Source organism: Nilaparvata lugens, chromosome 14 (assembly GCF_014356525.2).
Source record: "Nilaparvata lugens isolate BPH chromosome 14, ASM1435652v1, whole genome shotgun sequence".
Classification (NCBI taxonomy): domain Eukaryota; kingdom Metazoa; phylum Arthropoda; class Insecta; order Hemiptera; family Delphacidae; genus Nilaparvata; species Nilaparvata lugens.
This window is the reverse complement of record NC_052517.1, coordinates 3567299-3583876: the sequence shown is the minus strand read 5'-3', so window position 1 is coordinate 3583876 and position 16578 is coordinate 3567299. Positions and strand designations below refer to the sequence as shown.

Below are 16578 nucleotides of genomic sequence, written 5' to 3'. Positions count from 1 at the left end.
TATACTGTATCATTTATGGTGATATGCCATGGTTTATGTTGCAAATGTGACTGTTAACTGAAGCCGATAGTCCTAGTAGTTGTTTTTGGTGAAGCTATGTGACGCTGGTAGTCTCTCATACTGTGCCCTTCTTACACTCCCAACAACACACTAATAATAGACAGTGTATAGGGTGTCTATGTTGCAAATGTGAGTGTTAACTGAAGCCGATAGTCCTAGTAGTTGTTTTTGGTGAAGCTATGTGACGCTGGTAGTCTCTCATACTGTGCCCTTCTTACACTCTTACACTCCCAACAACACACTAATAATAGACAGTGTATAGGTGTCTATGTTGCAAATGTGAGTGTTAACTGAAGCCGATAGTCCTAGTAGTTGTTTTTGGTGAAGCTATGTGACGCTGGTAGTCTCTCATACTGTGCCCTTCTTACACTCTTACACTCCCAACAACACACTAATAATAGACAGTGTATAGGGTGTCTATGTTGCAAATGTGAGTGTTAACTGAAGCCGATAGTCCTAGTAGTTGTTTTTGGTGAAGCTATGTGACGCTGGTAGTCTCTCATACTGTGCCCTTCTTACACTCTCACACTCCCAACAACACACTAATAATAGAAAGTAGTTGACAGTAATCGGAGAAGAAATTTGGAACATAAACGACCTATACCATGGGGTGTCTTATTTTGCTATCTTTTCAATATTATATCAATCATATACCTGTATTTTGATCATACCTGTATTCATGAAAAAACATTATTTTATTTGAATATTGTAGTTTTGATATGCACTTGTATTTGTATTCTATGCATACTATTGATAGTAAGATTTCATGTCTATTCAATGTTCTAAGACAAATAGTAAGTAGAGCTATTTGATACAAAAGTTTGAGGACATCAAGTTTTGGTTGTAGACTGATACCATACATAGAGAAAATATTTAGCATAAGAAGATGTCCCATGGTTTGTAGAATTCATTCAAAGTTTGCAAGTTTTGTATCAAATACAAAATGGTGTTGTGTATCAAGTTGAGATGATACTGTATCATATTGTAGTGATACTGTATCAATACTATGGTGATACGCTGATACACAGTCAGCTACACCGTTGCACAGTAGTTGGGGATTTTTGAGATAGGTTAGGGAGAAGTTAGGTAAAGGTTATTAGTTTAGGAAATAGTTAAAATTCGAGATACTGCTTTCCAGACCATTTTAAAACAATTTGGAAATATAGAATAGAATAAATTTTATTTCACTTGCTCAAAATGCATAAAATATGAATATATAGTACATAGTATTTATTTATGCATTATACAATATTATTACAAAGCATTTAAAAATAAATAAATAAAAAGTATATAATACATAACTAGCATATTACCTACTTGTTTATAAATAATAAACTGTAAATTTTAAAATTTGAAGGGAATTTTGTATTATGACCAAATGAACATAAAATATATCTTCTCGAAAATACAAATATATTATATTAATTGACATTGTACAACCAAAAAAAAAGTATTATATGCATATTGATGCAAGTGGAATAAATACTAGCTTGCAAAGTGAGAGAAATATCACTTGAGTGCAAGCAGGAGTCGTTTGGTTTTTCAAGCGCACACACACACACACGCTCAAACACACATTCACACATTAAAAAAATTATAAATGCCCAATAGGACTCGAATTTTGAGATACAAAATTATTCAAAGGGTGTATAATCATGCTCAATGCAGCACAATAAACCATTCCTCAACATCATTTGGATGAGCTTTGAAAAGCCAAGGCTTTAGTTTTGATTTACATTTTTTGAAGGTTCTCAAATTTTTAATTTCTGCAGGCAGAATATTGTAGAACTTCGGCCCAAAAAATAGCAAGCACTTCTGAAAGAGAGTACAGCTTGCTTTAGGGCATCTCACCAATCCCAGAGTTATCTGCCGCGTTTGCTGGGAATGATTACCCTCAACCATGGGCTGACCATAGCTTCCACTCATCCTGTAGAATAGAGCTAGGACCTTAAAGACGTATTTATTGATTGACTAAATATCCAATCTCAATTATTTATTTATTCATAGACAATAGAAACAATGCAGTTAAAAACAACAGGCATTCGCCCAAAACTGCTTTAAACCTTAATTTGGAATACACAGTCTAGAGGTTATGTAAATGATAACTTAATTCACACACAATTTTGAGTCCAAAAAATGTATGTATTACAATAATTATTTTGAATTTATAAGATTAATCAATTTAAAAATACAATTCCAAACAAAAACCTTCCTTCACAATCACAAAAAAATATTAAAAATTTCACTTTAATCCACAAATTATACTCATGTTATAATTCTAAACGTCAAAAAAATATAAAATGTTCAAATTATGAAAATGTTTCATGTAATGATTGATAAATATAAATTCTTGATGAATAAAATACAATTGATTATTTTAAACAAGAAATGAACTGTTGATATTACACACATCTGATATACCGGTATCAGTTATCCTCTATAGAAAGCAGTGACAAGGCAGAGAATCGGCAACATGGTTATCCCATCTTACTCCACTGCCATTATAACGAGGACCTCACAATAGTAAATAAATAATTAAATTGAAGTAAAAAACTTGAATTATTACTGTATTATGTAGTCTAATATTAGATTAACTCAATGGTCTTCCATCATGTTGAACTTTTGAATTTCCCTCCCAAACTAACTTTCAACGCATGCGCAGTATCAACCACCTGTTCACCGTACAGTGCTGCTATTATGACGGCAAAATTCAGAACTACTTTTCAACTTTTCAGTTCAGAGCTGGACTGGCTTCTTCACTTCAGTTCTTTGAGTTTCATCATTCCATAACGTCCTTTCCAGCAAATGGCGGTATAAACTCAACTGTTTACGGTTTTATTTGCACAATAACTACTCAAAACTAATCAAAACAGTGCGCGAAATTCGGTTACAAGTGTTTGAAACATTTACTACAAACTTTCAGTATGTTTTAGACTTGTTTATTGTTGTAAAATTACTTGTAGGCTTGGCGTTGTTTCTACCTGTATCGGCTACAAAAGTTACTAAAACTAGTTACAAACTAACCAAATGTTGTTGTTAGTTGTAGGATTTCAGTAATTCTAACCCTAAAACTACAAACTATAGTTAAAACTTGTTGTGGAGTTAGTTACAGAGTGGAAACGATAAAATGTAGGAGTGTTTGTTGTGATGTGTCTAGATCCTAACCTAGGTCAATTTTAGTTTTGACTGTGTTTTGAATATAATAACCCTACAATTCTTGTAAACTATTGTTAATTTTACAACAACCATGATGGTAAATTCACCGGACAGTGATTGTAAACGTCCGTTAGAGAACGGTTTGAACAGTATAAACGAAGAAAACGGAAATGCTGGTGAAAATGAACCCTGTCTACCCATGAAGAACAAAAGTAAATCCGTTGAATCTATCAACAAAAAAGACTTGACAGACAGCACTGTGAAATTGAAAGACGACATGGAAAAAGTGACCTTTACAGATCCACAACTCAAAAACAGTGTCAATTCGAACCAAAAACGGAATCGGTTCAGGAAATTGAAGATTTCGACGCCGAAAACGACCGTTTTTGAAAAGAAACTACAGGAGAAGACGGGACTTTCTAGGTTGGGGCTGCTAGTGGCGGGGTTAGTTTTGTTGTTTTTTGTGATTTTGTTAGTGACAGTGGTCTTGATGACAATACTCTGGCCGAGGATACCACATGCCTTGCAGTTTCCTGTGTGCAGAAGGGCTGCCTGTCTCAGGGCTTCATCTGAGGTTAGTTTTTGATGATTTTTATCAAGTTTTGTGTATTTTTTCACTAATATTTGTCGGTTTTATGTGCTAACAACTTAATTTTCCATCTACATGAGTATATAAAGGGCTTTGTATATCACAGAGGTATTATATTTGTTTTTGTGGAATTTCTACTTTTTTATTTTTCAGGTGTTAATGTGTCTAAGATTTTAATTTATAATCTACAGGGCTATTAATTGATTCCATATAGTCCTGAGATAATTTTTGTGTATTTTTATAGTTTATATTAAATATTTTAGGTGCACCATAACTCCAATTTCTTATCTAGAGGAATTTCTAAAGAACCTTATCCACTTGAGAGGAATTTTTATCAATTCTTGATTGTACCATTTCTTCTTGTAAGATGTCATGTTGGGCCTAGCCTATCTAATGTGAGATTCGGCGTTGGTTGAATAGTTAGCATTATTTATAATAAATTAATTATTAATTCATTAGCATTTGAATATTTGCAGTAGGCCTATCTCAGTAATTTTCATCTGTAGTTAACATTTTTGCTGTGAAATAATATATATTGCTGGTATAGGATCGCGATCGGCTATATTTCAAGTGGGTTCCGGACCACCAGAACGGTAACAATAGAGTAGATGATCACCCATCCAACCGCAGGCAACAGGTCAATGATCCCTCTACATTCTGGACGAGAAGACGATTTGAAGATCGGTCGATTTGTGATTCAAAACAGCTCACACAGCAATTTGTAAACACGAATTTCTCTACTGTTTTCCTTGAAAGAAACTAAAATTATACGTAGTTTTTGCTCTTTATTTACTGTAACAAACTATATATTACTATCAGTACATATGTAATTGGGGAGTGGTAAATCATTCAACATAACATCCCTTAACCGCGGTTAAATTTAACTGACACAACAACCGGAAATCAGTCAACAGAATCAATCTCCTATAGTGAGGTCCACGTTATAATGGCAGTGTTTGATTAGCAATGGTATTGCTATCCTTGTCTATCATTCAACAAAGCGGATAGCGCTATCTCTTTCTCGCTTCGCTCTGTTGCAGATCGTCTTTTAGCAATGTAGAATTAATCAATAATCAACACAATATATCATCTTAATATGAAATTATTGAGAAATATAATTTCTAGCTTAATAAAATTAGTATTTTAAACGAGAATGAACAGTTAATATTAATAAGCCTGTATCAGCTACCGTCTATAGGAGGCATTGACAAGACTTTATAGTTTCTTGCTTATTAAAATATAATTGATTATTTTAAACGAGAATGAACAGTTAATATTACATCAATAACCTGTATCAGTTACCGTCTATAGAAGACATTTACAAAACTTTATAGTTTCTTGCTTATTAAAATATAATTGATTATTTTAAACGAGAATGAACAGTTATATTACATCAATAAACCTGTATCAGTTACCGTCTATAGAAGACATTTACAAAACTTTATAGTTTCTTGCTTATTAAAATATAATTGATTATTTTAAACGAGAATGAACAGTTAATATTACATCAATAAACCTGTATCAGTTACCGTCTATAGAAGACATTTACAAAACTTTATAGTTTCTTGCTTATTAAAATATAATTGATTATTTTAAACGAGATGAACAGTTAATATTACATCAATAAACCTGTATCAGTTACCGTCTATAGAGGCATTGACAAGACTTTATAGTTTCTTGCTTAATAAAATATAATTGATTATTTTAAACGAGAATGAACAGTTAATATTACATCAATAAACCTGTATCAGTTACCGTCTATAGAAGACATTTACAAAACTTTATAGTTTCTTGCTTATTAAAATATAATTGATTATTTTAAACGAGAATGAACAGTAATATTACATCAATAAACCTGTATCAGTTACCGTCTATAGAAGACATTTACAAAACTTATAGTTTCTTGCTTATTAAAATATAATTGATTATTTTAAACGAGAATGAACAGTTAATATTACATCAATAAACCTGTATCAGTACCGTCTATAGAAGACATTTACAAAACTTTATAGTTCTTGCTTATTAAAATATAGATTATTTTAAACGAGAATGAACAGTTAATATTACATCAATAAACCTGTATCAGTACCGTCTATAGAAGACATTTACAAAACTTTATAGTTTCTTGCTTATTAAAATATAATTGATTATTTTAAACGAGAATGAACAGTTAATATTACATCAATAAACCTGTATCAGCTACCGTCTATAGAAGACATTACAAAACTTTATAGTTTCTTGCTTATTAAAATATAATTGATTATTTTAAACGAGAATGAACAGTTAATATTACATCAATAAACCTGTATCAGTTACCGTCTATAGAAGACATTTACAAAACTTTATAGTTTCTTGCTTATTAAAATATAATTGATTATTTTAAACGAGAATGAACAGTTAATATTACATCAATAACCTGTATCAGTTACCGTCTATAGAAGACATTACAAAACTTTATAATTTCTTGCTTATTAAAATATAATGATTATTTTAAACGAGAATGAACAGTTAATATTACATCAATAAACCTGTATCAGTTACCGTCTATAGAAGACATTACAAAACTTTATAATTTCTTGCTTATTAAAATATAATTGATTATTTTAAACGAGAATGAACAGTTAATATTACATCAATAAACCTGTATCAGTTACCGTCTATAGAAGACATTTACAAAACTTTATAGTTTCTTGCTTATTAAAATATAATTGATTATTTTAAACGAGAATGAACAGTTAATATTACATCAATAAACCTGTATCAGTTACCGTCTATAGAAGACATTTACAAAACTTTATAATTTCTTGCTTATTAAAATATAATTGATTATTTTAAACGAGAATGAACAGTTATATTACATCAATAAACCTGTATCAGTTACCGTCTATAGAAGACATTTACAAAACTTTATAGTTTCTTGCTTATTAAAATATAATTGATTATTTTAAACGAGAATGAACAGTTAATATTACATCAATAAACCTGTATCAGTTACCGTCTATAGAAGACATTTACAAAACTTTATAGTTTCTTGCTTATTAAATACATCAATAAACCTGTATCAGCTACCGTCTATAGAAGACATTTACAAAACTTTATAGTTTCTTGCTTATTAAAATATAATTGATTATTTTAAACGAGAATGAACAGTTAATATTACATCAATAAACCTGTATCAGTACCGTCTATAGAAGACATTACAAAACTTTATAGTTTCTTGCTTATTAAAATATAATTGATTATTTTAAACGAGAATGAACAGTTAATATTACATCAATAAACCTGTATCAGTTACCGTCTATAGAAGACATTACAAAACTTTATAATTTCTTGCTTATTAAATTTACAAAACTTTATAGTTTCTTGCTTATTAAAATATAATTGATATTTTAAACGAGAATGAACAGTTAATATTACATCAATAAACTGTATCAGTTACCGTCTATAGAAGACATTTACAAAACTTTATAGTTTCTTGCTTATTAAAATATAATGATTATTTTAAACGAGAATGAACAGTTAATATTACATCAATAAACTGTATCAGTTACCGTCTATAGAAGGCATTGACAAGACTTTATAGTTTCTTGCTTATTAAAATATAATTGATTATTTTAAACGAGAATGAACAGTTAATATTACATCAATAAACCTGTATCATTACCGTCTATAGAAGACATTTACAAAACTTTATAGTTTCTTGCTTATTAAAATATAATTGATTATTTTAAACGAGAATGAACAGTAATATTACATCAATAAACCTGTATCAGTTACCGTCTATAGAAGACATTACAAAACTTTATAGTTTCTTGCTTATTAAAATATAAAATTGATTATTTTAAACGAGAATGAACAGTTAATATACATCAATAAACCTGTATCAGCTACCGTCTATAGAAGACATTTACAAAACTTTATAGTTTCTTGCTTATTAAAATATAATTGATTATTTTAAACGAGAATGAACAGTTAATATTACATCAATAAACCTGTATCAGTTACCGTCTATAGAAGACATTTACAAAACTTTATAGTTTCTTGCTTATTAAAATATAATTGATTATTTTAAACGAGAATGAACAGTTAATATTACATCAATAAACCTGTATCAGCTACCGTCTATAGAAGGAATGGACAAGACTTTATAGTTTCTTGCTTATTAAAATATAAAATTGATTATTTTAAACGAGAATGAACAGTTAATATCACATCAATAAACCTGTATCAGCTACCGTCTATAGAAGGAATGGACAAGACTTTATAGTTTCTTGCTTATTAAAATATAAAATTGATTATTTTAAACGAGAATGAACAGTTAATATTACATCAATAAACCTGTATCAGTTACCGTCTATAGAAGACATTTACAAAACTTTATAGTTTCTTGCTTATTAAAATATAATTGATTATTTTAAACGAGAATGAACAGTTAATATTACATCAATAAACTGTATCAGCTACCGTCTATAGAAGACATTTACAAAACTTTATAGTTTCTTGCTTATTAAAATATAATTGATTATTTTAAACGAGAATGAACAGTTAATATTACATCAATAAACCTGTATCAGTTACCGTCTATAGAAGACATTTACAAAACTTTATAGTTCTTGCTTATTAAAATATAATTGATTATTTTAAACGAGAATGAACAGTTATATTACATCAATAAACCTGTATCAGTACCGTCTATAGAAGGCATTTACAAGACTTTATAGTTTCTTGCTTATTAAAATATATTGATTATTTTAAACGAGAATGAACAGTTAATATTACATCAATAAACCTGTATCAGTTACCGTCTATAGAAGACATTTACAAAACTTTATAGTTTCTTGCTTATTAAAATATAATTGATTATTTTAAACGAGAATGAACAGTTAATATTACATCAATAAACCTGTATCAGTTACCGTCTATAGAAGACATTTACAAAACTTTATAGTTTCTTGCTTATTAAAATATAATTGATTATTTTAAACGAGAATGAACAGTTAATATTACATCAATAAACCTGTATCAGTTACCGTCTATAGAAGACATTTACAAAACTTTATAGTTTCTTGCTTATTAAAATATAATTGATTATTTTAAACGAGAATGAACAGTTAATATACATCAATAAACCTGTATCAGTTACCGTCTATAGAAGACATTTACAAAACTTTATAGTTTCTTGCTTATTAAAATATAATGATTATTTTAAACGAGAATGAACAGTTAATATTACATCAATAAACCTGTATCAGTTACCGTCTATAGAAGACATTTACAAAACTTTATAGTTTCTTGCTTATTAAAATAATTGATTATTTTAACGAGAATGAACAGTTAATAATTACATCAATAAACCTGTATCAGCTACCGTCTATACAAGGCATTGACAAGACTTTATAGTTTATTGCTTATTAAAATATAATTGATTATTTCAAACGAGAATGAACAGTTAATAATTACATCAATAAACCTGTATCAGCTACCGTCTATAGAAGGCATTGACAAGACTTTATAGTTTCTTGCTTATTAAAATATAAATTGAGTATTTTAAACGAGAATGAACAGTTAATATTACATCAATAAACCTGTATCAGCTACCGTCTATAGAAGGCATTGACAAGACTTTATAGTTTATTGCTTATTAAAATATAAATTGAGTATTTTAAACGAGAATGAACAGTTATATTACATCAATAAACCTGTATCAGCTACCGTCTATAGAAGACATTTACAAAACTTTATAGTTTCTTGCTTATTAAAATATAATGATTATTTTAAACGAGAATGAACAGTTAATATACATCAATAAACCTGTATCAGCTACCGTCTATAGAAGACATTTACAAAACTTTATAGTTTCTTGCTTATTAAAATATAAAATTGATTATTTTAAACGAGAATGAACAGTTAATAATTACATCAATAAACCTGTATCAGTACCGTCTATAGAAGGCATTGACAAGACTTCATAGTCTCTTGCTTATTAAAATATAATTGAAATATAGTTTCTTGCTTATTAAAATATAATTGATTATTTTAAACGAGAATGAACAGTTAATATTAGGTACATCAATAAACCTGTATCAGCTACCATTTATAGAAGGCATTGACAAGACTTTATAGTTTCTTTTTTATTAAAATATAGATTATTTTAAACGAGAATGAACAGTTAATAATTATTACATCAATAAACCTGTATCAGCTACCGTTTATAGAAGGCATTGACAAGACTTTATAGTTTCTTGCTTATTAAAATATAAAATTGATTATTTCAAACGAGAATGAACAGTTAATAATTACATCAATAAACCTGTATCAGCTACCGTCTATAGAAGGCATTGACAAGACTTTATAGTTTCTTGCTTATTAAAATATAAACGAGAATGAACAGTTAATATTACATCAATAAACTGTATCAGCTACCGTCTATAGAAGACATTTACAAAACTTTATAGTTTCTTGCTTATTAAAATATAAAATTGATTATTTTAAACGAGAATGAACAGTTAATATTACATCAATAAACCTGTATCAGCTACCGTTTATAGAAGGCATTGACAAGACTTTATAGTTTCTTGCTTATTAAAATAAAATTGATTATTTTAAACGAGAATGAACAGTTAATATTACATCAATAAACCTGTATCAGCTACTGTCTATAGAAGGCATTTACAAGACTTTATAGTTTCTTGCTTATTAAAATATAAAATTGATTATTTTAAACGAGAATGAACAGTTAATATCACATCAATAAACCTGTATCAGCTACCGTCTATAGAAGGAATGGACAAGACTTTATAGTTTCTTGCTTATTAAAATATAAAATTGATTATTTTAAACGAGAATGAACAGTTAATATTACATCAATAAACCTGTATCAGCTACCGTCTATAGAAGGAATGGACAAGACTTTATAGTTTCTTGCTTATTAAAATATAAAATTGAGTATTTTAAACGAGAATGAACAGTTAATATCACATCAATAAACCTGTATCAGCTACCGTCTATAGAAGGAATGGACAAGACTTTATAGTTTCTTGCTTATTAAAATATAAAATTGATTATTTTAAACGAGAATGAACAGTTAATATTACATCAATAAACCTGTATCAGCTACTGTCTATAGAAGGAATGGACAAGACTTTATAGTTTCTTGCTTATTAAAATATAAAATTGAGTATTTTAAACGAGAATGAACAGTTAATATCACATCAATAAACCTGTATCAGCTACCGTCTATAGAAGGAATGGACAAGACTTTATAGTTTCTTGCTTATTAAAATATAATTGATTATTTTAAACGAGAATGAACAGTTAATATTACATCAATAAACCTGTATCAGCTACCGTCTATAGAAGGCATTGACAAGACAGAGGATCGGCAACGTTGATCTCCTATCTTTCTCCACTGCAATTATAACGTGGACCACATTATAGGCAATAAAAAGTTGCGCCTCCCTTATAGACCTGTGCCCCACTTCTAGACCACGATAATATCTAACGTCTGATTCACGTTGATCTGTCAGAATCCCCTATATAAATGATATCAGTGCTTCCTGTCCAGTCAATGTTCACAGTCTAAAATAAATCTCAGTATACTGCATAAACTTACAACGTAAACCCCATTAATCATCGCAAAAATAAGGCCGGCATATTGAAAACGTAGATACTCCATCTTAAAAATGTGATCCACAAAAATACGAGTCATATTTTATTGGTAGAGGGAACGTTTAGGTGAATTTATGTACGATACTTTTCTTGAATTGTGTTACTATAGTGAGGTCCACGTTATAACGGCAGTACTTGTTCAACATTGGTGTTGCTATCCTTGTCTATCATTCAACAAAGCAGATAAATCTATCCTGTTCTGTATCAAATTATGGTGTTGTGTATCAAGTTTAGTTGATACTGTATCATATTGTGTTGATAGTGTATCATATTGTCGAACACTATAGTGAGGTCCACGTTATAACGGCAGTACTTGTTCAACATTGGTGTTGCTATCCTTGTCTATCATTCCACAAAGCAGATAGCAGTATCCTTTTCTAACTCCGCACAGTTGCCAGATCGTTTTTAACAATGTAGTAATACATGTTTTTATTTATTAGGTTGGCTTAAACAATACAATGATCGGAAAAGAAGAAACAGGCTATTGACCAAAACTTCTTCAAATTCCTAATTTTGTTTCAATTTGTCCATCTATATATATAAAAGCGAAATGGCACTCACTCACTGATTGACTGACTGACTCACTCACTCACTCACTCACTCGCATAACTAAAAATCTACCGGACCAAAAACGTTCAAATTTGGTAGATATGTTCAGTTGGCCCTTTAGAGGCGCACTAAGAAATCTTTTGGCAATATTTTAACTCTAAGGGTTGTTTTTAAGGGTTTAAAGTTCGTATTTTAGCATGTATATTCTTTTTCTCCCAATCTCTTAATTATAATTGAAATTTTCATATCATATGTTACTATAGAACTATAATCTGAATAGAGTACCTCTTCGAAACAGTTGTTAACTGGCAACTAAATTAATAATTTTGTCAGCTTGGCATTAAGTTGAGTTGACTTTGTTAGGTTGGCACCAAGTTGAAGATTTGAATGCATTTATCGCGGAAAAATTGATTGGGCACTGCTACTTCAATCCTGGGAATATTATATTACTAGCCGTCAGGCTCGCTTCGCTCGCCATATCCGTTTAGCCAGACGTTTCTGGAGCCCCGACTGATATTGTCCTTACATATGATAAAAATGCTCAAATGAAAAATGCAGGCGAGCGAAGCGAGCCGGCTGATCTCATTCTTCGACGATCCAGTCGGGGGTCCAGGGGGCGGAGCCCCCTGGCTAGATGGATATGGCGAGCGAAGCGAGCCTGACGGCTAGTATATTATACATAGGTAATGTCCATTTCAATTTTCTACGCCAAATCACAATCTGAGAATATAGATTAGAAAAAACAAACAATTTTAAATTCGGATAGATTGATAGTAAAACTCGTAAAAACATGAAACTTTAAATTCACAAAAGAATAAAACAACTTAAATTTTGAGCTCAAAAATATCACGTTCACCTTAGCTAGGTAATATTATTAATTAACAATATAATATCGGGGCACCGAGCTTCGCTCGTTATTTATTTATTGATAAACAGAACACAATTCTTCAAAATGATTGGGGAAGGACTAACAGGCACAGCCCAAAACTGTTTCTTCCCCGAATTTTGATTTATACACTTCAAATAGTTCAAAAAGTAGGTTATGTTCCATACACTTGAATTCAGGTCCAATTTTCTGTCCAAACATTTGAAAACAGAAAAGTTCCAATTTAGATTTTTTACAAACCAAATTGAATAACAAAATAACACTCACTAATCACTTGAAACTGTAAAATAATGATCAACTTTGAAAATTATTATTTTGTGTAGTTGAGAAGTTGATATGGTGGTAATTATTCATATTGAATGTAATTTTAATAGACTATCAAAATAATCTGATTTATTGACATGACATGGTATATCACTCTAAATTAGAGTATACCATAATTTTCAAATTGAATGAAAAATACTAAGAAATTGTCAAAAACCACAGAATTATTGATACTTAGAGAGACCGGTTTCGGTTATTACACCATTGTCAATCTTTGTAAACTGAGTTTATCAGAAACCGGTCTTTCTAAGTATCAATAAATCTGTGGTTTTTGACAATTTCTTAGTCTTTTTCATTCAATTTGAAAATTTTGGTATACTCTAATTTAGAGTGATAAACCATGTCATTTCAACAAATCAGATTATTTTGATTAAAATATCTAAATTAATATTTTTCCTCGTGAGATAAACTGATTGATTGCAAATAGTTGAACAGCTGAACATAATTCTGTCTCTCTCCCACATCTTCTGTTATCGACAGACGACGAAATCATCATCTGTTATTCCAAGGATGAACAATTATCAAATCCTTTTCATGTCCTTCAGCGAGTTTTCCCAGGGATGAGACCTAGTGCAATCGAATGTTTATATCATAAACCTACTATGTTCCAAATTTCGTGAAAATCGTTAGAGCCGTTTTCGAGATCCGTTGGACATACATAATCTATATATATATAAAAGCGAAATGGCACTCACTCACTGACTGACTGACTGACTCACTCACTCACTCACTCACTCACTCACTCACTCGCATAACTAAAAATCTACCGGACCATAAACGTTGAAATTTGGTAGGTATGTTCAGTTGGCCCTTTAGAGGCGCACTAAGAAATCTTTTGGCATTATTTTAACTCTAAGGGTTGTTTTTAAGGGTTTAAAGTTCGTCTTTTAGCATGTATATTCTTCTTCTCCCAATCTCTTAATTATAATTGAAATTTCCTTATCATATGTTACTATAGAACTATAATCTAGATAGAGTACCTCTTCGAAACAGTTGTTGACTGGCAACTAAATTAATAATTTTGTCAGGTTGGCATTAAGTTGAGTTGACTTTGTTAGGTTGGCACCAAGTTGAAGATTTAAATGCATTTATCGCGGAAAGATTGATTGGGTACTGCTATCTCCCAAATTCTCCCAAACTCTTAATTATAATTGAAATTTCCATACCATATGTCACTATAGAACTATAATCTAGATAGAGTACCTCTTCGAAACAGTTGTTAACTGGCAACTAAATTAATAATTTTGTCAGGTTGGCATTAAGTTGAGTTGACTTTGTTAGGTTGGCACCAAGTTGAAGATTGAAATGCATTTATCGCGGAAAAATTGATTGGGCACTGCTACTTCAATCCTGGGAATATTATATTACTAGCCGTCAAGATCGCTTCGCTCGCCATATCCGTTTACCCAGACGTTTGTTTAGTCTGGCCCCCAACTGGATTGTCCTAACATATGATAAAAATACTCAAATGAAAAATGCAGGCGAGCGAAGCGAGCCTGCAGATTTCACTCTTGGTCGATCCAGTCGGGGGTCCAGGGGGCGGAGCCCCCTGGTTAGACGGATGTGGCGAGCGAAGCGAGCCTGGCGGTTAGTCATAAATAATAACCATACACAGAAATTTCTCGGTTAATATAATAGGATTTAGTCTCCACCATGACAATACATAATTGAATAATAGGAAAATATATTTTCGAATATTTGTCTAATGACAGACAAGGGTTGTCGACAGTATTTATAACCTAACCAAGTTTCTCCCAAACTCGAGCTCTATTCACTTCAAACAGTCAGTTTATGTTAAATGGGGAAGAATTGATGCTATTTATGAGGTACTCTGACAGTCTCCAGTGAATATCAATATACAGTCGAACCTCTGTATAACGAAGTCGATTATCCCGAGAAAAAATTCGCTGCCGAGAGGTATTCGTTATTGAGAGGTTCTGTCAAGAAAACTGCCACGATCCTATCTATCTTATAATATCGTATCACAGCGGTAAATAAATGAATATGGCACATAAAACATATCGCGAACGTAGGTAGGGTAACTATTAGGCCCAATATTGATATAAAAATTTAAAAATTCATGCTGTTGAAAAAACATGTTTTTTTTAATATTTGTAGAATGTAATAAGTAAACTCACCAATTTATTTCCAGAAAGCTTGATTTGTACTATTAGTAGAGCTTAATCAAAGTACACTTTGGACTATTTATGTGCCAAAATCAAGGAATTGAAGAAGTTTTAGGCAATTGCCTGTTTCTCTTTCCAAATATCGTGTTTGTGACTGTTCTAATAAATATATATAAATATATACATACTCTGTAGCAATATTTTCCAACTTTTTACACTACTATTAGATGGAACGCAAAATACGGTTATTTAGTCAATAACTTCACTATAAATACTATAATAACTCAAATTTCCTATATTTTTTTGTTTTATATTTGAAAAAGTGAGTAATATCGGTTGAATTTTGCATTTGAATAAAACATCATGTTCGATAAACGACTCACATCTATCAAACAGTCGGACATGTCTGGTACACTATTTTCTCAGTTTTAATCCTTGCCTGATAATTTTGAAAGCCTCTAGAACTTCTTGATCTGACGGATTCTTCTCCTCAGGTTCGTCACAGTCATCATCATCATAGTCAGTTCAAAGAATTGTGAATGTGTGACAAAAGCAAGAATGGGAAAGTCCAGTCGTTCACCTGCCTGGTCTACAATAATGACAAGCTCTTGGAATTCAATTTCCGACATGTGTTTCACCCTCTATTGACTGTCTACCACCCTATCTTCTTCCTACCTGAATTGCCATTATTTTTAGTCTATTGACCTTTCTGCTGAAACTAAAGAATTCCTTAATAATAATAATAATATCGAGTGACCTGGCTGGCTCAGGTCTGGTGTCAGAGTTTTCAGGTCGCAACTGATCAATTTCAGGGCCTCTGACATGACCTAAACGACTGCTTCTTAGGCAGCCGAGACCGACGGCTTAACGTGTCCATCCGAAACACGAAAGAAAGAATTCCTTGAAAATGACCGTCTGCTTCCTATACACACTACACTTTGTATGTTGAAGTCGAGAGAAAACTTTGTTGTTAAGAGGTCCGAAATACGTTAAATAGAGGTAAATAAGCAGGGAAAACTCTAAAATGTCATGGGACCAGGTAAAAATTCGTTGTGTAGAGGATTTCGTTAAGTGGAGGTTCGTTATAGAACTTCGACTGTACATATAATATCAAACTGTTTTTGAACGAATCAGAATTGGTTAAATGGGAAACTCTGATGTTATCCATAAAGAATTCTGTCAGTTTTAAGTGAATATCACTGTATATATACACACACACA

At 31.0% G+C, this 16578-nt stretch overlaps 1 protein-coding gene across 6 annotated transcripts in view; it reads left to right on the top strand.

The window, feature by feature from the left end:
• Nucleotides 1-2814: 2814 nt before the first annotated feature.
• The window catches only part of LOC111056364 (endothelin-converting enzyme 2), a 124141-nt gene continuing 110377 nt past the window's right edge, over nt 2815-16578 (top strand). For all 6 annotated transcript variants that reach the window (XM_039440518.1, XM_039440517.1, XM_039440519.1 and 3 more), the window contains exon 1: nt 2815-3790. In XM_039440518.1, the coding sequence (XP_039296452.1) occupies nt 3308-3790 (483 nt within the window). In that variant the 5' untranslated portion in view covers nt 2815-3307. The remainder of the gene's footprint in view (nt 3791-16578) is intronic.